Source organism: Cnephaeus nilssonii, assembly GCF_951640355.1.
Source record: "Cnephaeus nilssonii genome assembly, chromosome: 14".
NCBI lineage: Eukaryota > Metazoa > Chordata > Mammalia > Chiroptera > Vespertilionidae > Cnephaeus > Cnephaeus nilssonii.
This window is the reverse complement of record NC_137085.1, coordinates 28,879,440-28,903,883: the sequence shown is the minus strand read 5'-3', so window position 1 is coordinate 28,903,883 and position 24,444 is coordinate 28,879,440. Positions and strand designations below refer to the sequence as shown.

Below are 24,444 nucleotides of genomic sequence, written 5' to 3'. Positions count from 1 at the left end.
CCAGTCAGGGCACATGCCCGGGTTGCGGGCTCAATCCCAAGTGGGGAGCATGCAGGAGGCAGCCGATCAATGAGTCTCTATCATCATTGATGTTTCTATCTCTCTTTCCCTCTCCTAATAAAAATATATTAAAAACAAAACATTTATACATCTGTGAAATCTGGAAATCTGGTAACCACCGGCGAGATGGATGAGATGACATCCACTGGTCTCTGACCTTTCACGGAGCTGGAGTTTATGGGAATGGCCACTAGATGCCACTCTTGCATACTTACAGCAGCTAGGTCATTTCACGGTGCAAGTTACAGAAACCAGAAATGGGGTCCACTTACTTTACAGAAAATTAAACTTTATCGACAAAGTGTTCTTTTTTCACATGCAGATAGTTTCTGATAAACACTTATTTTTATTAGTGTTTGAAAACAAAATTAATTTTCAAAGTTCTATTCTTAAAGCGAACATGATTACTTTCCTAAATGCTCTCTTTAGATAGGCTCCAATATACTCAGAAATTTAGTGTACTTACAACAAACTATTTCTCTTGGACAAGAGCCTCTTGAGCTGATATCTTGATTCATGTGAGCAGAGACTACGTCCTGTCCATTTTTACAGAGCGCACAGCATCTGGCACAATGCCATATTGAATGTAAGGATAATCACCTCCATTTATCTAGTGGTTTACACTTGACAAAGCCTTGATAGTTTACTCCTTCTCAAGGGTAGTTCAAGCTTGTTCCTTTTTTTGTAATAAGCCAAAAATCTAACGTACATTCTTTATAATAAAAGCTTTCTACTTACTTAATTAATTCAATAATGAATGGATATTGAGCACCACTGTGTGCCAAGCACTACCGTATAGTGTGCCCTGTGCTGGGTACTGGGCGTGAGCAATAAACACAACAGATGAAGGCCCTTCTCCCATGGAGTGAACATTCAACGGGGAGGTAGTCAGTAAGCCAACCCATGAAGAGATGATTTGTCAGGCAGCAATGGGAATGACGGAAAAGAATAAAGCAGTAGGGGGTGGGAAGCAATGGGAGGGTTTCATCTTAGGCAGGTGCCTTTCACACAGAGATCCTAGTGGTGTGCAGGGGAGCACAGTGTGACCATCCGGATGAAACACATTCCAGGCCTTGTGGCAGAAAGGAGCGTGGAGGTTTGACCTCAAGGAAGGAGCGTGGAAGGACATCAGCGTGGCTGGAGAGGAGGCAAGGAGGAACAGGTGGTGGGAGATGAGGTTGGAGAGTTGGACGGGACACAGATTGTGTGGGAACTGGGGTTTTATTCCCACGTGTGACAAGAAGCCACGGAGGGTTTTGAGCTGGGGAGAAACATGCTCTGAAGTGGGAAGAATGGCCTGCAAAGGAGCATGGGCACCAACTGAAGGGGTGCAGCCTGGATATACATTGAAGCGGGCAGACAGGACTCCCTGATGCATTGGATGAGGAGGGTGAGGGAAGGATGGTGCATAGGTTTTTGGCCTGGGCAACCAGGTGGGTGATGGTGCCCCCATTTACTTACACGGTAAAAATTGAGGCTGGAACAGTTGTAAGAGGGGCACTGGCACACAGTTCTATTTGGGACTTGTTAAGTTTGAAGTTTCTATTTTATGTCCAAGAACGGACAGGTGCTTATTCAAGTCTGGATTTCAGAGGATGGGTTGGGGCTGGCCAGGTTGCTGTGAGACCCTCTCTTGTGAATCTCTGCTGCTGGGCAGCTTAGATACAATAGGAGCATTTAACTTACTCCAGTGGCATCTAGGAATTTAGTATCTTCACTGTGTTTCAGCTGAAACGGGTAGTAAATTTAACACCCACCAAAGCTGTCAGGCATACGAACAATACGTTTTAAAACATTCGAAGCATGATTTTGAGAAGTTAAAGAGTACAGTTTTCTGTTAAATTTATTTAACTAATTTAGAAGTTACTTTGCTTCTGAAGGACAGTTGTATCAACTTGAGAGCGATTTCCTTGAGCACCTGCTGGTGAGAGTGTGCGGGTCCATGTACCTGTTGAACCAGCAATCCCCTTCTACAAGCCAGTCCTAAGAAAATAACTGAAATGGATCGAGTTTTCTGAACAAAGATGTTCATCTCATCATTATTTACAAGAGAAACATTGGAAACAAAGTAACTGTCCACCAATTCATGACAACTCAATAATTATGGCATATTCATGGAATTAAAAATTCACACATTAAAATGACGTCAACAAAGGTTGTTTATTAGCACAGCAGGAATGGATATGATATAAAATTAAGTGAATCATAGGTATAACTGTACACCTATAATCTCAGTCACATGAAAATACCTGTGTATAAAAATGACCAAACAGAGGGAAATTCCTTCCAACCGTTGAGAGCAGTTAAACCCAGAGGATATAATTCCTTCTAATACTGCTTTGGTTTTTGTCCAAACCTCCTACACTGGGCATGTGTTATCTTGTATTATCAAAACAAACCATCGTTTGGATTGAAAGCAACAGCAACAAAGGGGGGAAATGGAAAGACTAGCCTTGGCCTGGGCATCAGAAGAAGAGGATTTGGGTCCAGAGCCCTGGCTCACCCTTTGAGCATGAGGCACTCCATTCCTTCTGAGTCTCCGGTTTCTCACCTGCAGAATGTGGACAGAAGTCCAGCCTGTCTCCCTCTTTGAGGTAATGAGAAGATCTAGCATGATGCCCGCAGAGGGGCTGATCTCAGTATGGAACGTGACGATTCCACTCTAGGGCAGTGACTGGCAAACTCATTAGTCAACAGAGCCAAATATCAACAGTACAACAATTGAAATTTCTTTTGAGAGCCACATTTTTTAAACTTCTTCTAACGCCACTTCTTCAGAATAGACTTGTCCAGGCCGTGGTATTTTGTGGAAGAGCCACACTCAAGGGGCCAAACAGCCGCATGTGGCTCGCGAGCCACAGTTTGCCGACCACGGCTCTAGGGACAATGTTCTAAGTGGTGGAAGGTAACTGAATGGGGAGCAACGTTCACAGGCACACTCTATGAGACAACTGGAAATTTCAGATTTGGAAATGACTAGATATTTGATGATAGTAAGAATTTACTTAAAAATTGTATACATGATAATAGTCTTAGGTCATTGCCTTTTTTATATGAGTGTATCTAATACACATATTTTATTGGTGTAATGAGACAGTGTTTGGGATTTGCCTCAAAATAATGATGGAGTCAGAGAAGTCGGTAAGGATATAAAGATGATTGGTCATGAGATGGTCATTGTTGAAGCTGAGTGATAAATAGGTCATGATTATTCACTAAATGATTTTAGTTTTGCATATGTTTAAAGTTATTCATAATTTCAAGGTCAAGTAACTTGCCTACATTTTTGTGCTTAGCAAGTGTGAAGTGAGAAATGGAGCCCAGGGCCATTTTTCTCTAAAGCCTGTGTTCTTTACGACTGTGCTACTCCGCCTGTTTCCACGCCATCGGGGCGGGGGCGGGGGGCTGTTCTCCCCGGCATCCTCCACCCATGTTCCGCCCTCTGTTTGGATAACTCCTGAGTCAGGGCATCCCACTGGAAGATTCTTTCCCAGGATGAGCTGTAACTTCGGTCCCCTCGTCCCGTTTCTTCCCTGACCACAGCCAGCCCAGGCTAGGTTGGGCAGCCTCTCCTGGGTTCCAAAGCGTTCTGTGCTTCTTTCAGGGCACTTATCACACTTCTAGCTGCTCCTTCACTGTCCACCTTCTGCTCTTGGCTATAACTCCACGGAGGCAGGGCCTTGCTCGCCACACTCACTGCTCTGTTGCTCAATGCTCAGGCTGTTTGCCTGAGGTATATGGATATGGAGGGAGCCTCAGCATGGCCAGGCTACTGTATAAACACTAGATGCCCAGTGCACAAAATTCATGCACGGAGGGGGGGGTCTCTTAGCCCGGCCTGCACCCTCTCCAATTTGGGACATCCCTCTCACAATCTGGAACTGCTGGCTCCTAACTGCTCACCTGCCTGCCTGCCTGATTGCCCCTAACCACTTCTGCCTACCAGCCTGATCGCCCCCTAACTGCTCCCCTGCGGGCCTGATTGATGCCTAACTGCGCCCCTGCCAGCCCGATCACCCCCAACTGCCCTCCCCTGCAGGCTTGGTCACTCCCAACTGCCCTCCCCTGCTGGCCTGGTTGCCCCCAACTGCCCTCCCCTGCTGGCCGGTGGCCATCTTGTGACGACGTGAGGGCGGCCATCTTGTGATGACGTTGTGCAAGGGTGTGACACCACCTAGACTTTTATTATATAAAATGAGTTCCACCCTAGCTGGTTTGGCTCAGTGGATAGAGCGTAGGCCTGCAGACTGAAGGGTCCCAGGTTCGATTGCAGTCAAGGGCACATGCCCGGGTTGCGGGCTTGATCCCCAGTAGGGGGCATGCAGGAGGCAGCTGATCAATGATTCTTTCTCATCATTGATGTTCCTATCTCTCTCTCTCCCTCTTCCTTCCTCTCTGAAATCCATAAAAACTATATTTTTTTAAAAAAATGAGTTCCCTGGAGGGTTGACCTGCTGAAAGGCCTCAGGTCAGAGGACACAGGGAGACCTCAACCCTAAGCCCATGGTGCTTGCTCTGGGTTAGAGACACGCATGGTGGGATGGGTACATAGGGGACAATGCAAGAATTAAATAATTTCTATGGGGCTTGATGTTTTAGAGGTAACTGGGTATTGTCGGTTATCTTCCAGACAATAGAAAATGAAAACAGTGAATGCCAAGTGTGAGGTGTTTAATTTTGTCAACAAACTGGCCACCTTGACCCTAGATTGTAATGGGATTCTGTTGGAATTGTGTTATCGTTTTGTCTGCTTGCTGCTTTTGTTTTATATGGAAAAGCTCCTGAGATTTTTGGCCAAAGGGACTGAAATTTCAGGTAATGCTCCTAGGATGCAAGACAGATGTGGGGGAGCAACCGGGTGTGCTGCAGAGGGTGCCCAGCTGAGGGGTTTCTGCAATATGGAATGGCTCTAGACTGGCTTGTGCAATCTTGTTCCTGGGGACTGTGCGGACTCACGGGCTTACAGAAACTGTCACACTCCACGGTCTGGGTAAAAGTCGTCTGATGGCAATGCTTGCTGTAACTTTCTAATGATCATTTTAATTTATTATTATTTTTCTTTTTAACTTTGTAAATCCAAAGATAAAATACATTTAAAAGGAAACTTGAATTTGCTATCTGGGGAGACTAAGAGGATAGATTTTTATTTTTTATCTTTAAAAAGTGTGTGTTCAATTTAAGATCTGGAAACAGCCCAAGTGCCCATCAGTAGACAAGTGAATAAAAAAAGCTGTGATACATTTACACCATGGAATACTACGCAGCAGTAAAAAAAAAATCTCTTACCCTTTGAGACAGCATGGAGGGACCTGGAGAGTATCGTGCTAAATGAAATAAGTCAGGAAAAGACAAGTATCACATGATCTCACTCATACGTGGAATCTAATTAACAAAATAAACTGATGAACGGAGTGGATCCAGAGACATGGAAGCATAGAACAGAGTGTGGAATCTCAGAGGGTGAATGGATGGGAGGTGATCAACCAAAGAACTTGTACTAGTATGCATAAATGCATAACCCATGGACACAGACAATAGGGTGATGAAGGGGGGAGGGGCGGGCTGGAGAGGGTCAATGGGGGAAAAAGGAGGACATACTTCCAGCAGTAAAGATTTTAAGAAAAAGAACTTGAAAAAAAAATACCATTCTAAAAAAGAATAAAGATAAAAATATGTGTTTATTCTTCAAGAAGAGAAATTAGTTTCTAATCCCCTGGATTCAGACTTTATTGCTATTTTCCATTTTTATTTATGTTGTCTATTATGAAAGTCACATTTTTTATTTATAAGACTAAATTTATGTAGTTTTTATTGTGCTAAAATATATGTAACACTTACCATACTTAGTGTTCAGTGGCATTAAGTGCACTCACAGTGTTGTACTACCATCGCCACCATCCATCTCCAGAACTTTTCTCATTTTCCCAGACTGAAACTCCATATCCATTGAACACTAACTCCCCTTCCCCCACTCCCAGCCCCTGGCCACCACTGTTCTACTTTCTGTCTCTATGAACGTTAATATTCTAGGTACATCATATAAGTGGAATCATACAGTATTTGTCTTATTTGACTGTTGTTTTTTTTTTCACTTAGCCTAATGTCTTCAAGTTTCATCCATGTAGTGTGTCAGAATTTTCTTTCTTTTATAAAAATTTTAAATTTATCTTTAAAAATATATTGATTTCAGAGAAGAAGGGAGAGGGAGATAGGAACATCAATGATGAGAGAGAATAATTGATTGGCTGCCTCCTGCATGCCCCCCCTCCCCACCACTCCCACCACTGGGGATCCAGCCGAAACCCAGGCAGGTGCCCTGACCAGGAATCGAACCCTGACCTCCTGGTTCATAGGTTGACACTCAACTACTGAGCCATGCCAGTTGGGCAACAATAAGTGCTTTTAAAAGTATAAGTATGTCCCGAAGTATATAGACCTATTTATATTAAAAAATATTCATTGTTTATCCGAAATTCAAATTGAATTGGCTTTTCTTTCTTTCTTTCTTTCTTTCTTTCTTTCTTTCTTTCTTTCTTTCTTTCTTTCTTTCTTTCTTTCTTCCTTCCTTCCTTCCTTCCTTCCTTCCTTCCTTCCTTCCTTCCTTCCTTCCTTCCTTCCTTCCTTCCTTCTTTCTTTCTTTCTTTCTTTCTTTCTTTCTTTCTTTCTTTCTTTCTTTCTTTCTTTCTTTCTTTCTTTCTTTTCTGTCTAAATATGGCAACCCAACAGCAAATGCACGGGGACTCCACTTGTGAAATAGGACCTTTAACCTTCAGGCTCCTTAGTTTTCTCTCTTGGAAGATGGCTGAGTTTTCTTTTCTTTATTCAGACCACTTATCCTGCATGTCTACCTAATCTTACAGCATTATATTGAAAAAAAATGGACCCGGTTTACATGAGCACCCACAGAATATAAGAATATTTATTTCCCGCATCAACATCAGATAGGATATCTTTTAATTTTTGCTAATCACCAGGACAAAAAGTTTGAGACTAGCTGGGTTAGAGTACTTTTTAAATGAAACAAACCTTTCTTTTGTGATGCTTAGCATCAAAGTTTTATTTAAAAATAATTTTAGATTTTATTCTACATGGTAAAGGTTTGTACAATGAAATGTAATGCCTTAAAACACATTAGCTGTTTTTAAATTCCAGCACTGGATTTCCCAGCTACTTCCAACAAAAGTGATCTTTTCTGTGCATACTCAAGTCAAAGCTCAAGAATTTCAAATTAGCAAAAGCCAATATTTACATTTGAAAAGAAAACATTTGAACTCAGAACCCATTAAGATACAAAAGTTAATAAACTGAAGATGCCTTGTTAGTTGATGGCAACATCTAGGTCAGATAACTTACACTGACTTAAAACAGCATTCCCTCTAGCTTTGTGCAATCATATTTTTAATTATTGCAATGAAGATTAAAAAAAACCAACCAACTCTAGTCTCTTTAATCTACATTTCCAAGAAAAGCTGTTGAAAGAACAAATTTCTGTTCAGTTGTTTTTTCCTTTGCTTAAAAAAAAAAAAGTGTCCGGAATCCCACCCCACCCTGCTGCTGGGTAATAGTCAATCATTTATTATTCCTGGATCAAACACAAGCATTCATGCCTATGAAAACATTTTCCAATGAATGGGATCTTGGTCTCTACTAAAAACAAAAAATAGCTAAAAAGAGACTTCAATTTATTTTCAAATTCTATGACTAAATTCCTGTAATTCCTAACTGGTGAAAATATTGGCATTTTACTTAGGATCGGATTTACTTCTTTGGTGTCTTCCGAGAGGTGCTATTGAGAGCTATTTGTGGCTAGCTTTTTAAGAGACCAGCTGGACCTCAAGTGGAATGAATATTGACACTGACATACAATGCACAAGGGAAGGCAGGAGAGAGAATGGGACACTTTAACACTTTAAAAAATAACTAAATATAACCAATTTTTACTCCAAACGTTTAATATTTGGCAATCAAAAAGGTTACTGTCTCAAAATGACCAAACTTATAGCTGAACCCTTTATTTGTATTTTTATATTAAAGCAGGAATTATACATCTTATCAAAGTTCTTATCTTACCAACTAATTCAATCAACATCACCAAATACAATCAGTCAATCTCGACATACTCCATGGTCTTCCTTTCCTCAAACCTAATCAGTTATAAACTTTATTCATCCTCTAGCAGCCAATATATCCCCTAAGCTAATCACCTTCCAGAGTGATCAAACCCCTTTTCCAAACATTCCCAATCATCTAGTCAGCCACTAGCCATGATCCAGCAGTCATTCATGAAACAAATGTTATTGTGGCAGAGATCAATAATCTTTCAATATCCCTTTTTCATTCTTCCCTTTCACTAATAGAAACCCCTAAATTTTAACTGAGTTTATGGCTTCCCAGCTAAACACGATATTTCCCACCATCCTTTGCTTCTGGGTGTGACCACATGACTAAATGTTGGCCAATGCAATTGAGTGGAAATGATGTTTTCAACTTCTGGGTCAAGTCCTTGAGATAAAAACTGTCCATTCCTTCTCTGTGCCCCTTTCATTGGGATGAAGTGTCTAAAATAAAGTGGTGACTAGCTCTGATCATTTGAAGGAAAATAACAGACTAGGGGAGAGTGGAGCAAAAAAGAAAGAAGTGGGGCCTGGCCAGTGTGGCTCAGTGGTTGAGTGTCGACCTATGAACCAGTCAGGGCACATGCTTCGGTTGCTCAATCCCCAGTAGGGAGTGTGCAAGAGGCAGCTGATCAATGATTCTCTCTCATCATTGATGTTTCTATCTCTCTCTCCCTCTCCCTTCCTCTCTGAAATCAGTTCCTATATAATAAAAGCCTAATATGCTTAGTGTCCAGTCGATTGGTGGTTCATTCAACCAATCAAAGCATAATATGCTAATGATACACTAAGACCGCTCAACTGCTCGCTATGACATGCACTGACCACCAGGGGGCAGACAGTCAACTGGTCAACCAGTCGCTATGATGTACACTGACCACCAGGGGGCAGACGCTCCGACCAGTAAGTTAGCTTGCTTCTGGAGTCTGGCTGATCAAAACTGAGCGAGATGGGCCAGACAAGCCCTGGAGCCCTCCTGCAGTCCCTGCCCGGCTGCCCAACCTCCTGCATCCCTCCCTGCCCCAATCATGCACCGGTGGGGTCTCTTGGCTTGGCCTGCACCCTCTTGCAATCTGGGACCCCTTGGGGGATTTCGGAGAGCCAGTTTTGGCCCGATGCCACAGGCCAGGCCGAGGGGCCCCACTGGTGCATGAATTTGTTCACTGGACCTCTAGTAAATATATATTTAAAAAAAAAAAAAGTGGGCCCCTTGATCACCTGTTGAGCAGGTAGCCCACACACCTTGGACTATCTGAACCAGCCTCAGATTCCATATAATAAGACCACCCAATTAAAATATTTTCTCTGAAAAAAATTTTTTTCTCTGGCCCTGTCCAGTGTTGTTCAGTGGTTCGAGTGCTGGTCCACACACCGAAGGGTCACTGGTTCGATTCCTGGTCAAAGGCATATTCAATTCCTAGCCCTGGTTGGGGCTCGTGTGGGAGGCAACCAATCGATGTGTCTCTCTTACATTGATGTTTCTCTCTCTCTCTCTCTTCCTTTCCCTCTCTTTCCCTCCCTCCCTTCCACTTTCTCTAAAAGGAAAAGCAACGGAAAAAATATCCTTGGGTGAAGATTAAAAACAAAACAAAAAACAACACCATCACCAAAATCTTTTCTCTGATTTTAAAGATTTTAGCAACATGCAGAATAGTTTTAAAATATCAACCTTCCTTCTATAGGTTAGGAATCTCATTGTAAAAACTAACAAATCAAATCAACTTGGAGACCTAATAACCTCCTCAGCCTCAGTTCCCAATGTAATTAACACAAAAAATTAAAAGTTTTTAGTTTTTAAAGTTTTATCTTTTTAATTGATTTTAGAGAGAAAGGAAAGGAGAGAGACATGGATTTGCGGTTCCACTTATTTATGCATTCATTGGTTGATTTTATATATATGCCCTGACCAGGGATTGAACCCACAACCTTGGCATATTGGGATGCTGCTCTGACCAACTGAGCTACCTGGCCAGGGCTAAAAGTTTTCTTTTAAATTGTCTGAAAAACTTGGCCAGAAAATAAAGTGGCTTTCTCGCTATGTATCTGAAATCCTGGTGGTCAATATCTTTTTTATAAACAATCTGAAGCGTGAACTCTTCTTAGTTAAACTAAAAAGATCCCATAAAACTGTAAAACCACTGCCTTAAACAATTTAAACAAGGATAATTGTGGTTATTAAAAACTCAAATCTGCCGAAACTGGTTTGGCTCAGTGGATAGAGCGTCGGTCTGCGGACCGAAATGTCCCAGGTTCGATTCCGGTCAAGGGCATGTACCTTGGTTGTGGGCACATCCCCGGTGGGGGGTGTGCAGGAGGCAGCTGGTCGATGTTTCTCTCTCATTGATGTTTCTAGCTCTCTATCCCTCTCCCTTCCTCTCTGTAAAAAATCAATAAAATATATTTAAAAAAACAAAAAACAAAAATGTAAATCCCATTTGATGGAGAATGGTTATAAGCAAAACCCACAAGCAAGGCATGACAACAGCTTGGGTGAGAAACAGCAGTGAGGATATAAGCCTGATGAGGTCTCGTGATCCAGTCCAGATGCCTGTGGGACAAAGGCTGTTCCCTTACCTCCAGCTGGAACGCAGGTTAGCTCCAAGGCGCAGCCAACCAGAGAGGGGCTTTGGAGGGCTCAGCACCTTCCAAGTCCTTGTTACTCAGATGCTGAAGCCTGTGCTTAACCTGCAGAAACAGAAGTTGGCTCCCAAGTATTCCTGTTACAGCCCAGGAAGATAAAGCCACCTGAGACTTCTGGTGAGAACTTTGCATTCTCTTAGAGGTGAGCCTTTGAAAGAAACCATTGAGTTACTTTAGAGATATGGAACACTAAAACTAAATCTGGATTGTAAATCTCGGTAGAGTAGGTGCCTTTAGCAAAGCCTATGGGCCATAACTGTAGACATAAAAAAATCTTTTATTTACAGTTGACATACAATATTTCAGGTGTACAATACAGTGATTAGACATTTATACAAGGTACGAGGTGATCACTCCGATCACCCATCTCACATCCTACATTATAACTATAGGCATTTAATACCTATGGGTGAATCAAATGTTCTCAAGCCTCACTATTTTCAAATGGATGGAGAGCCAGCTTTGAACACCTCTTGGTGGTTTCTGCATCCCTCGCATGTCCTGACTTTGGTGAAATGGGATTAATTAAAGCATCAGGCCCAGCAGCCTCTGAGACTTGGGATTTTCTGCCAGAAGATTCAGTTTTGCACTTTGAGGACCTTTTGCAAGTGTTGGTGAAGTGGAGGAATGTGTTTCATTAGTGGGGGAACCACTTCTACTCCAAAGTGGCTTTTAGGCTATTACACTAGCATGACAGCCTCTAGGCACTTGCCTTCCAGGACAGCTGGCATGTGCCCTTTGCTGCCTGAGCTAGTCAGGATTTTCCAGAGAAACAGAACCAACAGTGTGCGTGTGTGTGTGTGTGTGTGTGTGTGTGTGTGTGTGTGAGGTGTGTGTGTGTCTGTGTGTGTGTGTGAGGTGTGAGTGAGTGTGTGTGTGTGTGTGAGGTGTGTGTGTGTGTGTGTGAGGTGTGTGTGTGTGTGTGTGTGTGTGTGTGTGTGTGTGTGTGTGTGATTTATTATGAGAAGTTGGCTCACACAATTGTAAAGGCTGGGAAATTCCACAATCCTGGAGACTCAGCCTGAGTCCAAAGGCCTGAGAACCAGGGGAACTGAGAGTATAAATCCCATTCGGAGGCAGGAGAAGATGAGATATCCCAGCGAATTCCTCCTTCCTCTACTTTTTGTTCTATTCAGGCCCTCGACAGTTTGGATGATTGCCCTCACACTGGGGAGGGCAATCTATGTTGTTAAATTCACAGATTCAAATGCTAATCTCATTTGGAAACACCCTCAAAGACACATCTACGTATAATTTTTAAAAATCGTTGACTCTATTACAGATGTCCTCCACCCCCACCTTTGCCCACCTCCATACATGTAATGTTTAATCTGGGCATCCTGTGGCCAGTCAGGGAGACGGAGAAAATGAACCATCACACTCCCCTTCCTCTCGGTCTCTTTCCCTCCTGCTGCTTGTAATACGGAGTGAGCGCTGGAGCTCTGGCTGCTTTCCTGGACCGTGAGGATGAGGACCACGCCACTGGGATGCTAAAGCAGTGTTGAAAGGAGTTCGAGTTTCTGGAGACGTTGAGGAGGAGAGAGGTCCTACAACATCCCTGGATTGCCGACGCTGCAGCCCTGCCCACGGCAGAGCATAAACTGCTCTCTCGTATAAGCCGCATTACAGTGATGCTCTGCTGTACTCAATTAAACTTCATCCGCATGGATACATACCCGTGTCTGTATGTTTATTTGAGTCTTTGTGGGTTTTAGCCAATGGGTTTCTAGCCATTTCCTCTTAGTGGTAAGAGGCCAAACTTTGGTCCTTAGGATCACAAACTCCACGTGTTGACAGTGTTGTCTTCTGTCTACAGCAAGGAAGAGTGACAGGTGCAATGAGTCCCAAGGACTTAAATTTTCCAGCTGCTTCTGTTGGTTCCCAAGATAGTAGCCATGAGCTCCACGAGGCAATGTAACTTCATTTTTACTCTGTAGAGAGCACCGCTAATCCAAAAAATACACCCATCCTTTGCTTAAATATGTCAATTCTTTCCTGAAAAATTTATTGCTAAGGGGAAAATTTCATTAAATGAAAAAAATTTCTATTATTATTATTATTGTTGTTGTTGTTGTTAATTCTCACCCAAGGATATTTTTCCATTGATCTTTTAGAGAAAGTGGAAGAGAGAGGGAAAGACAGAGAGAAACATCGATGTGAGAGAAACCAGGGCCCGGGCCGGGGAGGAGCCTGCAACCAAGGTACGTGCCCTTGAACAGAATCGAACCTGGGACCCTTTGGTTCACAGGCTGACACTTTATCCACTGAGCAAACCAGCCAGGACCCATTAATTTTAATGAAAAAAAAAAGTGATGCATTTCATCCTGTCCCAATGTACCCTAACAGTACTCACAGATACAAAAATATTAATTGAACAATAAAAACAAGTTTATGTAACAAGTCACAATTAGGTGTAATATAGTCAAGTTTATAGTCCTCGCCAAAGTGGGTGAGACTGCTGGAAAAGTGATTCTTTGGAAGGTTCTGTCTTCTTTCTGCACCATTTTCTTCAGCGATATTTCAACATTTCGGGGGTTCACGGTAATTTTGCATTCAAACTGCAGTAAAAATAAAGTTACATCAGAGAAAATTCTTTCAGAGAAAAATAAAAATAAACACATGAATGCTTCAAAACCTGGGGAAAACTGTGTGTGTGCACAGCCCACTAAGCCTGCCTCTTCATCCCTCTCACTTGGCTATATGTTTTGGGTTCATGTCTATGTGGCAAGTAATTGCTATTTGTTCCATATGATATCCTCCGACTGGAAACTGCCGTGCTGAGGAATAAGCTGGTGAGTGTATCTTTGCCTGAAACCATAAAGTTAAAATACTGCTTCTTGTAGCATAAGTCATTGGGTGAAAACATGGTCATATGGAAAAAAGAAAGTCATGGTCTGAAAAGTGGTAGAATCTTTCAAAGGCATTGGTCAGCAAGTCATTACTTGAACTGTCATTACGTGGGGGACGTGCATAGCTGAGGGGGGCGGGATCAGGAAGAGGCAGCAAACCAAAAATCTTTACAGGGGTCCAAAAATCTTTACCAAATCTTTACTTGGTAACCGTCAGCTAAATCCTTATGAAGCGTGGCGCGAGCCTGGCCTCTGCCACACCCTACCCTTTTGCCAAGACCCGGAGCCTAAATTCTCCCCGTGTTTTCTTTCAGCCAGATTTGAGGGACCCAGGGTGTGTGTGGGCTGAACGTCTTAGTGCTTCCACAAAGCTGTCACAGGATTTTCTGAAGTGGCGTTTACTCGGTGGCTTATAAAGAAACAGGACTGAGGCCTGCCTCTGCCTGCCGGAGTCAGCATAGCGTCTGTCGTGTTAAAGGAGGAATGGAGTCCGGGTGGGCAGTGGACGTCTTTCTGGAAGAAAGAACAGAATTTTGCTTGTCTTTCCATTTTCTTCTGAAATCTCTTGAGCGCTGGCTGGGTCCGTGCGCATTCTATCCCATCCCTGGTTCCCACTGGAAGCCTAGCCTGGTGCTGCCAGAGCCCAGAGGGTGTTGGTTTCAGAGCCGGACAGATTGGATTCAAATCCTGGCATTTCCTTCTCGGCACACTTTCAAGTCTTTGTTATTCACTCCCCACTCCTCCTTCCTCGGATCTTGCATTCTCCTCCAATTGCATCAGATCATGTTTGGCTTCCAAACTTCACTGTGTACAAGTGTCCAATCTGCCTTCTTATCAGAAAGACTTTCGTGCTGGACTTGAATCTCCTGGAATGCTCTGGGCGTGTTTTTGTTCCTCTAGTGCCATGGTCGGCAAACTGCGGCTCGCGAGCCACATGCGGCTCTTTGGCCCCTTGAGTGTGGCTCCTCCACAAAATACCACGGCCTGGGCGAGTCTATTTTGAAGAAGCGGTGTTAGAAGAAGTTTAAGTTTAAAAAATTTGGCTCTCAAAAGAAATTTCAATAGTTGTCCTGTTGATATTCGGCTCTGATGACTAATGAGTTTGCCGACCATGGCTCCAGTGGTTCGACGACACTAGCTTCTCTGGCTTCTGTTTGCTCTTCTGTCTAACCAGCCGCTGGGTGCCCTGCAGCGGGCACCCTTTAGGCAGCTGCCATCCTGAGAGTGAGGCAGGCACTGCAATCTGCCCGTCTGGATTGGGGTGTGAGGCAGCAGCCACTTGAGAGTCCTTTAAGGGGCCCTAAGCTGCAAAGGCTAGTGAAGCTTGGGGCACCCTCCGCTCAGGGCCAGAAAACCCCCTCCCCCACCGCCCAGCTCTTCCAGCGACCCTGACATGGAAGCCGCAGCCCTGCCCCCCTATGGCCCGGAATCACCAATCTAACCCTCTAGGTACCACAGCGTTCCTTCTTTTTCCTGCCCTAAGACTCTGATGCTCGTCTCCAGGACCTCCTCACACAGAGGCTTAAAATTCCTGTACCAGTTCCATCGTTTAGGGCCCTAACTGAGCCAGGACACCACCCACATTCTTTGAGCCTGAGCTGCTTAGGAGAATAGAGTAGCGGGATGGAGGTTGGGTCGTGAAGCAACATGGATTCTACAGAATAAACTGCCCTTTTTCAGAATTCTTCTCACCCTTCCCTCTCACTCAGAACGTTTTTTTCACTTTTTATGCTTTAATCTTTGATTCCTATGGAATTTATGTGGGTGTTTGGGGAGGGGCCTTTTGGAACCGAGACCCAGAACAATGAGCCTGGTTCTGAGAATGTGGAAAGGTGCAGGACATTGGACCCAACTAAGTAGGAAGCACTGCCGCTGCTCCTGGGCCTCACTCAGGGCATTGCAGGGGCAACCTGGGCAGGAACAGGAAGCAATGGGAAGGAGCAAGTCCCTCCCTCCCCGCTCCAGCCTTCACTCTCCCTCTAGCGCCCACTATGAGCAGCACCCTTAGGGAGCCAAGTAGAAATAATGGTTTAGAGTTCCAGCCCAGCATCATAAAGCTGCGTACAGTAGTCCCTCCCTCATTATCCACAGTTTCACTTTCCACCGTTTCAGTTACCCGTAGTCAACTACAGTCCAAAAATATTAAATGGAAAGTTTTAGAAATCATTAGTAAGTTTTAAATTGTGTGCCCTTCTGAGTAGTGCGATAAGTTCAGCATTTCTACAACACACCTGCCTGTGAATCACAGTTGCCATCTCAAGCATCAGATGGACTGTCACAGTTCATAGTGCTTGTGTTAAAAAAACAAACGTATTTTACTTAATAATGGCCCCAAAGCACAAAATAGGGATGCTGCAGTTTGGATATGCCAAAGAGAAGCCATAAAGTGCTTCCTTTAAGTGAAAAGGTGAAAGTTTTCAGCTTAAAGGAAAAAAAAATAGTATGCTGAGGTTGCTAAGATCTACACTAAGAACAAATCTTCAATGGGTGAAATTGTGAAGAAGGACAAAGAAGTTATTGCTAGTTTTGCTGTTGAACCTAAAACTGCAAAAGTTATGGCCACAGAGAGAAACCAAGATGGCGGCATAGGTAAACACCTGAACTTGCCACCTCACACAACAGCTTCAAAACTACAACTAAAAGACAAAACGGACATCATCCAGAACCACAGGAATACTGGCTGAGTGGAAATTCTACAACTAGGAGGAAAGAGAAAAGCACACTGAGACTCAGAGGAGGTGCAGAAGGCAGAGGAATGGAGGCGCGCATGTGGAGAGGGCTGGCATCTGAGTACACAGCTGGCTTTTTCAAGCTGGAGGGAGACACAAGCTCCTGACTGTTCTGAACTCCAGTTCCGGGTGAGATTCTGGGACCCAGACTCATACGGGAAGAACTGGACTATCTGGCAGCGGGCTGAACTCGAGGACGGCTTTCTCTCAGAGGTGCTTTGTAGCGATTACCGCAGGACACTGAAACCCGGGGGGCCTCTTAGGGCAGGGCTGACGGGAAACCATTGCTGTATGCTCCGCCCTGAGACCCCGCCCCACCCAAGCTGTGCGCAGAGGCTTTTGCATATGAATGGCCTTGTCCCTTGAATTCTAAACTTACTTATCAAACTGCAGCTGAGTCAGAGAGACCCAGAACATCCAAAAGAAGGCCCAAGGCCCTGAAGCAGCTTGCATTGCTTCACAGCTGGGCCCCATCTGGGCACCTCCAAAACCCAAACAAAGAAGAGGAATCTGCAGATCTCTCCGCAGCTCCTGCTGGGTGGCCTCAGGCAGAGGCTAAATTAGCACTTCCTTGGAGATCTAAGAGCCAGTGTACCCAGGGGTCAGAGTGGGACCATCCAGATTACAACTCCTCAGATCCATAAGGGACATACTCAGGGGACAGACTCAGTGAGCACCAAAGCCCCACTGAAGCAAGTCTTGCCTCATAAGGGTGTCTCCAGCATAGTTCTCCTAGCGTAGACACTGCTGATCCTCACAGCCAATTGGCCCGGAGGTCAATTCCTCCCAGTGATACCAACAACAATCAAAGCTTAACTACAACAAGACTGTGCACACAGCTCACAAAGGGGTGCACCAAGAGTGTCCACCTCAGGTAACTGGGGAGGCTGAGCCACTGGGCCCTATAGGACACCTAGCACACAAAGCCACTCTATCAATTCAGGGAAGCAGCCAAAATGCAGAGACAAAGAAACAGGTCACAAATGAAAGAAATGGAGGAAAGCAAACGACTGGAGATAGAGTTCAAAACCACGGTTATAAGGTTTTCCAAGAATTTTCTAGAAAAGGCCGATAAATTTAGTGAGACCCTCGAGGATATGAAAAAGGACCTACTAGAAATTAAGCATACACTGACTGAAATAAAAAATAATATACAGAGATCCAACTGCAGAATAGAGGATCGCAAGAATCAAGTCAAAGATTTGAAATACAAAGAAGCAAAAAACACCCAACCAGAAAAGAAAAAAGAATCCAAAAATATGACGATAGTGTAAAGAGCCTCTGGTACAACTTCAAACGTACCAACATCCGAATTATGGGGGTGCCAGAATAAGAGAGAGAGCAAGATACTAAAAACCTATTTGAAGAAATAATGACTGAAAACTTCCTCCACCTGGTGAAAGAAATAGACTTACAAGTCCAGGAAGTGCACAGAACCCCAAACAAAAGGAATCCAAAGAGGATCACACCAAGACACATCGTAATTAAAATGCTAAGAGCAAAAGACAAAGATAGAATATTAAAAGCAACAAGAGAAAAACAGTTAGTTACCTACAAGGGAGCACCCATATGATTGTCAGCTGATTTCTCAACAGAAACTATGCAGGCCAGACCAGAGTGGCAAGAAATATTCAAAGTGATGAATATTAAGAACCTACAACCAAGATTACTCTACCCAGCAAAGCTATCATTCAGAATTGAAGGGCAGATAAAGAGCTTCACAGATAAAAAAAAAAAAAAAAAAAAAAAAAAAAAAGCTAAAGGAGTTCATCACCGCCAAACCAGTATTATATGAAATGCTGAAAGGTATTCTTTAAGAAGAGGAAGAAGAAGAAAAAGGTAAAGATAAAAATTATGAACAACAAATATATATCAACAAGTGAATCTAAAAATCAAGTGAATAAAAAATCTGATGAACAGAATAATCTGGTGAATATAATAGAATCAGGGACATACAAAGGGAGTGGACTGACAATCCTCGGGGGGAAGGGGTGTGGGGGGTGTGGGAAGAGACTGGATAAAAACCATACACCTATGGATGAGGACAGTGGGGGCGGGGGGATAAGAGCATGGGGTGGGGTGGGGTGGGAACCGGGTGGAGGGGAGCTATGAGGGGGAAAATAGAGGAACTGTAATAATCTGAACAATAAAGATTTTTTAAAAAGTTATGGCCACAGCAATACGTGTTTAGTTAAGATAGAAAAGGCATGAAATGTTTGGGTAAGAGACAAACACAAAATGCATTTCGACTGACAACCACGTGTTGTGCCAGAAAGCATGGAGCCTATCCAGAGACTTCAGCAAGGATCCCCTGAAAGGAATGACAGCAAGATCACTGCTTTACTGCAAGTGAAGGATGGGTACAGACTCAGGAATAGGTTTGGACTGACATTATAACAATTACTGGAGAGAAAGACTGCATCTGCCTAAGGCTGCTGAGTTGAAGTTGACTAAGTAGATAGGATAGCATCCAAAGCAAGTCTATAATTGTGATAAAACCAGGCTCTTCTGAAGAAGATGCCCAATAGAACCTACATTCATTAAAGTACAGTCCTAGCCAGCTTGGCTAAGTGGATAGAGCATTGGCCTGCTCACCAAAGCGTCCTCGGTTCCATTCCAGGCAAGGGCACATGCCCGGGTTGCAGGCTCCTCCCCAGCCTGGGCCTGGGTCGGGGCACATGCAGGAGGCAACCAATCGATGTGTTTCTCTCACATCGATGTTTCTCTCTGTCTTTCCCTCTCTCTTCCACTCTCTCTAAAATCAATGGGAACATATCCTTGGGTGAGGATTAAAAAAATAAAATAAAGTACAAAGGCACCAAGGCATAAAGCATGGAAGGACAGATTAATTCTGGTACTATGTGGCAATGTTGCAGGGCATATGCTGAAGCCAGGTGTAGTGTACAGAGTGAAGAACCCATATACTCTCAAAAACAAAAGCAGATGATTGATCCTCCTTCTGATCTTTCATTAGAAAGTCAATAGTAACCTAGCACGACATCATGATGCCTACGACATTCGCCCCACTTCATCTCACCATAGAGGCATTGTATCATCTCACAAAAATCACAAGAAGAAGCATCAATATAGTACATGTTTTAACATCAATGTTTTGTTGGCAGGTTAAAGGAATTTGGAAGATAATCTTGCTGTATGCTCTGTAATTATTTGAACAGTATTAAAACATTCTGTGTCCTGAATATTTAATAACATTCATCTGTGAAACTCTTGGCCTGGCATGACAATTTCTCAATTTCTTAGTAGGTGGTTGGTGTTTTTAGGTTGTTTATCTCTTTAATGATTAACTGGGTAATTTATTTTTTCTTATATTTTCCCCCTATGATTCTCAAATTTATTTCTGGGTATGGAGCAAAAAATATTCTTATAAAATTTCTAATTTTCCTGGCGACAATGGTGTGGATCCCATTTGAGTTGGGTGGTGACTCTGGATTGAGGAACCCTTGGGGGATGGAGATGAAGGGCAGTGTGAGCTGGCACAACCCTATTTCCTCCACCATCTTCTACCTCCGTTTTGGCTCCATTCATAATTTCAGCTTAAAGATCTCATTGGGGTTTTAGTCACTCGAATAAAAACATGAAACATCACTGGCCTCAAACTGTGAAGTTGAAATAATACATTTGAATAAGTGTAATAATATGATAGTATTCCTGTCCCCCAAAACAGTTTATCTTGAATTTCACAGAGAATACTAATGAGAATTTTCTTCAACATTTACACCATCTTTCTGCAATAACTCTTTCTCAGCAAAGACTGATTGTTTGGGTTGTTAGTTTGTTTCTTCTCTATTGGATTAAAAATCTAGATGAACTATCAGAGGTTTTCCATTCTGCTCACTCTTTTCTCTGGACTTCTAGATTGATTACTCTTGGGAGCTGGCTTGGAATTCCTCACCAATTATGCGGGTGATTCTTAGATGTCTCCTGGTGAGCATCACTTCCATCTCCCTCTGACCTGTCTGTGGCTTTGGGGATTCTTAGGTAGAAAGTGAGTGATGATTCCACTTGGCTGCATGCTTGGTCAAACAAGGTCAGATGATTAATGAATTAACCTGATCTCCTTGACACATATCAGTTCCCACATTACTCTGATGACCCATAGGAGGCCAGTGATATCTAGGGACAGAACCCAGAGATGAATAACATTTTTAAAAAGTGAAAAGACAAGAAGCCTGAACCTTTGACTCTTGCATCTGTTTTGCTACATTTTCCTCATTACCCTCTCTAATCCAAGAGTATGACTTGATTTTCTGGTGGGGACCTTGATTAAGGAGAAGGAAAAGGGCTTAATTATGGAGACATAGGGAGGGAAAAATTTAGGAAACAATTTTAAGAATTAATAAGGAGAAAGAAACAATGAGGATAAAGATAAAAATATTCTGCTATTTAATATGGAACAGGAAGAGTTGAAAGGTAGCATAAAATAAGGACCCATTCAAATATATTCAAAGAAAGAAGCCAAGGAGCCATTGAGTTTAAGACTGTCAGACTAGAGCTTTTTATAAGTTAAACAATAAAACTTGAAGAGCTGCTTTTTCTTGACATCGATTTGTTCACTATACATCAGAGATAGAGAACTATAAGGCTTTACCAACATGAACATACTTTTATAGAATTGCTTGTAGAATGAGGTGAAAAAAAGTCTCATAAAACGTTTTCTGTTCACACCTAGCCATTTTGTGGAATTAGACTTGCCTGTGTAACCTTTGATGTAGTTGGCCCTTCATCTTGAACTCTGAGATTCTCAGGTGAGAGAAGCTAGAGAGCAGAGAGCCATCAGAACTTTTCCTCCATCACTGGGCGAAATGTTTGCGAAATATTAGGTTCTTCACAGCGGCTTTCACATCCTTGTTCCTCAGGCTGTAGATGATGGGGTTGAGCATGGGGGTCACCACCCCATAGAAGAGGGAGATGAACTTGTCTGAAAGGTCCTGTTTGTCTGCTCCTTGTGGGTCCTTGGATTTGGGTTTCCCGTACATGAAGAGGATGGTCCCATAGAAGACGACCACGACTGTGAGGTGGGCAGAGCAGGTAGAGAAGGCCTTTCGCCTTCCCTCAGCTGAGGGGATCCTCAGGATGGTAGCAATGATGAACACATAGGAGAAAGAGATGAACAGGACTGGGATGCCTAGGAAGATCACATTGGCCACTGTCATACTGATCACATTGATGGAGATGTCAGCACAGGCCAACTTCAGGACAGCCAGGATCTCACAGGTGAAGTGATTGATGATGTTGTCCCCGCAGAAGGGCAGTCGCATTGCTAGGGATGTCTGTACCATGGCAGTGGAGCTTCCAGCTACCCAGGAGCCGGCAGCCATAGGCACGTAGGCAGACTTGCTCATGATCTCAGGATACCTAAGGGGTTTGCAGATGGCCACATAGCGATCGAACGCCATCATGCCCAGAAGCACACACTCTGTGGCTCCCATGGCAAAGGAGAGAAACATCTGCACAGCACAGGCTGAGAAGGGGATGGTTTTCCTGGGGGTCAGGAAGCTGTCAAGAATGAGGGGAACTGAGGAGGTTGTGTAGCAGATGTCCAGGAAGGAGAGGTTCCCCAGGAAGAAGTACATGGGTGTGTGCAGGTGGGAGTCAGAGATGGTCACCAGGATGAGGACCCCGTTGCCCATCAGGATCACCAGGTACATCAGCAGGATGAGCACAAAGAATGTACTCACCAGCTTTGGGTGGGCAGAGAGGCCCAGGAGAATGAACCCCAACCCTGGGGAGGTCTGATTGGACCTGTCCATGTTGCATTTACTTTGTCATCTTCAAGAACTCAGAAAGCCAGCTTCATGATTCTCTGATGCCTAAATTGGTCAGAAAGTCAGTGGGGAAACGCCTTGCTGAGCAGCTGGAGAACTGTTCTGGCAACGTGGATGGTTCTCTCTGTTTTTCTAAGTAAAATGCAGAGAATTAGATCAAAATCTACCTGAGGTTATTTGGCCACCCCATAGAGATGTTGGAAATGTCACCTGATTGAATTTAATATTCTAATCAAATTCAAGATAGGAATTACTCATGTACTTCAAGTTATACCATTGATTCACTTTAATCAATTTTGTGAGAAGTGTTATATTTCATTTTTATGTTTTTCCCCCCTTTGGGACATAGATCTTGGGGAACTAACTGGTCTCCTTCATCCTCAATTGCTGACGGTTTCCCTCTCCACATACTTTTGGATATGACTTTCTTCCTCATTTATAGTTCTGTCTGACAGTCTAAAGGCCCCTAAGCTATTCATTCATTCATTCATTCTTTCTTTCCTTCCTTCATTCATTCCTTCACTTGCCTGACAAACTCCTCTGGAGCACTTGTCAGAAGAAGTGGGCCTTCACCAATCACTCATTGTGTGGGGATCATTAAGTCCCCTTTCCTCCCCGGACCTTGTTTCCCTAACACTTACTTTGGAATGGATTATTCTAATGGTATTTCATCCCAGGGCCTAAATGATCTCATGAACTTCTCATTCTTGGACTTTCTCTCATACCAATGAGATGTCCTTTTCTCTTTCCTTCAAGTTACCCCCATGCCACTTAGTCAAGGGATGAAGCCAGCAACGGGGCTGAGACCACAAGAGTCTACACCTTCTTTAAAAATTGCTCTCTTACCTTTTTTTTGTAGATAAGTTAATAAAGAAAATTACTTCTTTGAGGTCTGGGAATAGTCCAGGGTCAGAAAATTGCCAATCTGGTCTGAAGTAGCAGCCAGAGGAGTTGGAGCCTGAAATGTGTTAAAGCTACGCTTTCTTGTCCTTGGGTAAAATCCACAAAGGACCGTCCATTGCATATATGAAGCCATTTAAATTCTACCCTCCTATTGGGATTATACAAGTCCCTGAAGTAATTTAAAGTTTAGAAACTAAAGTGACAAAGTTTAGAAACTTTATACATCTGGGATTATGTCCCCAAGACCCAATTTATTCTGAAGTCCTACCAGAAATACTTTCTTCCCCCTCCCTCTCTTGTACCCATCCTGCTGAGCTATTGAAAGCGCCAGTGAAGAAGGGTCGTTTTGGTCCTGCCAGAATTAACATCAACCCTCAATCAGTGAGAACTCTCACCCAGAGCCTATGATATCCGTAAGAGGATGTGAAACCCATGGCAAAGGACAAATCCTTGCAGCTCAGTAGTATCCTTGGCCCATTTCCAAATTCAGGATCTTAGGGCTGGAAAGAAGCAAGTGACCTAGAAGGTGCCCTTTTATCTGTGTCTCGCCAAATAGATTCTGAGCTCTTACCATAGGCCAGGCCTTCAAAGGGCATTGGGAGGGTCATAAATGAGTAAGGTCTGGGCTCCTGCCAGGAGAGTTTCACAGCAGCTGTGAGCTTGAAAAGGGCCCTTTGATGGCAAAAGTGATATCCTATTATTTGAAGTCTTTCTTATGTGTGGATGCATGAGTATCCCATACCTGTGCTTCTGTGAAAGCATGGCTGGTTTACCATTGGGATCTGGTATCCTCCACTTCCACGATCCCAGCTGAGAGCTGTGACCACCCACACAGCAGAGAGAAGCATCTTAAACCAGGAATACTGTTTTCTGACATATCTCAGCCACATTCTAGTATCCCCCTTCTATTTAACACTAATACTGGGGATGAAGGGTGGCACACGTGTTAAGCTCTCATTCCACAGGTGTCCTTGGTGTCCAAGAGGAGGCTGCCCGATGTCAGGAACAAATAAAAGACTTGAGTGATTCCTCCCACTTCTTTTACAAATGACACACACCTGCATTGTGCATTGGCTTCTAAAAGTCTTAGAATTAAATATATGCTACATTCATGGTCACAAATCGTTATGCCTTGCATAGATTCTTTTTCTTTCTGTGAAATATATTACATATACAGAAGAATGTAAAAAGTGTATTGCAATAATTAAGGAAAAATATTAAAATCTACGTTATGTACCACCATAGCTTAAAAATTAGGATGTTTCAATGCCTTAGATTCCCCTCTTTTATTTCTCACTGCAATTAAAGTCCCTTCTCTCTCTTCCAAAGGTAATCACTATTCTGACTTTCATGGAAATCATGT

At 43.3% G+C, this 24,444-nt stretch overlaps 2 protein-coding genes across 3 annotated transcripts in view; one reads left to right on the top strand and one right to left on the bottom strand.

Moving 5' to 3' along the window:
* Positions 1-24,444, top strand: part of LOC307110789 (olfactory receptor 13C7-like) — a 66,691-nt gene that overhangs the window by 16,741 nt on the left and 25,506 nt on the right. For both annotated transcript variants that reach the window (XM_079790166.1, XM_079790165.1), the window contains one exon: positions 12,929-13,015. The gene's annotated coding sequence lies outside the window, so the exon portion shown is untranslated. The remainder of the gene's footprint in view (positions 1-12,928; positions 13,016-24,444) is intronic.
* LOC307110791 (olfactory receptor 13C7-like) lies at positions 21,204-22,163 on the bottom strand (the record flags this gene model as incomplete). The annotated part of the gene is made up of 1 exon (XM_079790168.1): positions 21,204-22,163. One exon carries the CDS (start codon positions 22,161-22,163, stop codon positions 21,204-21,206), a length of 960 nt encoding a protein of 319 aa, XP_079646294.1.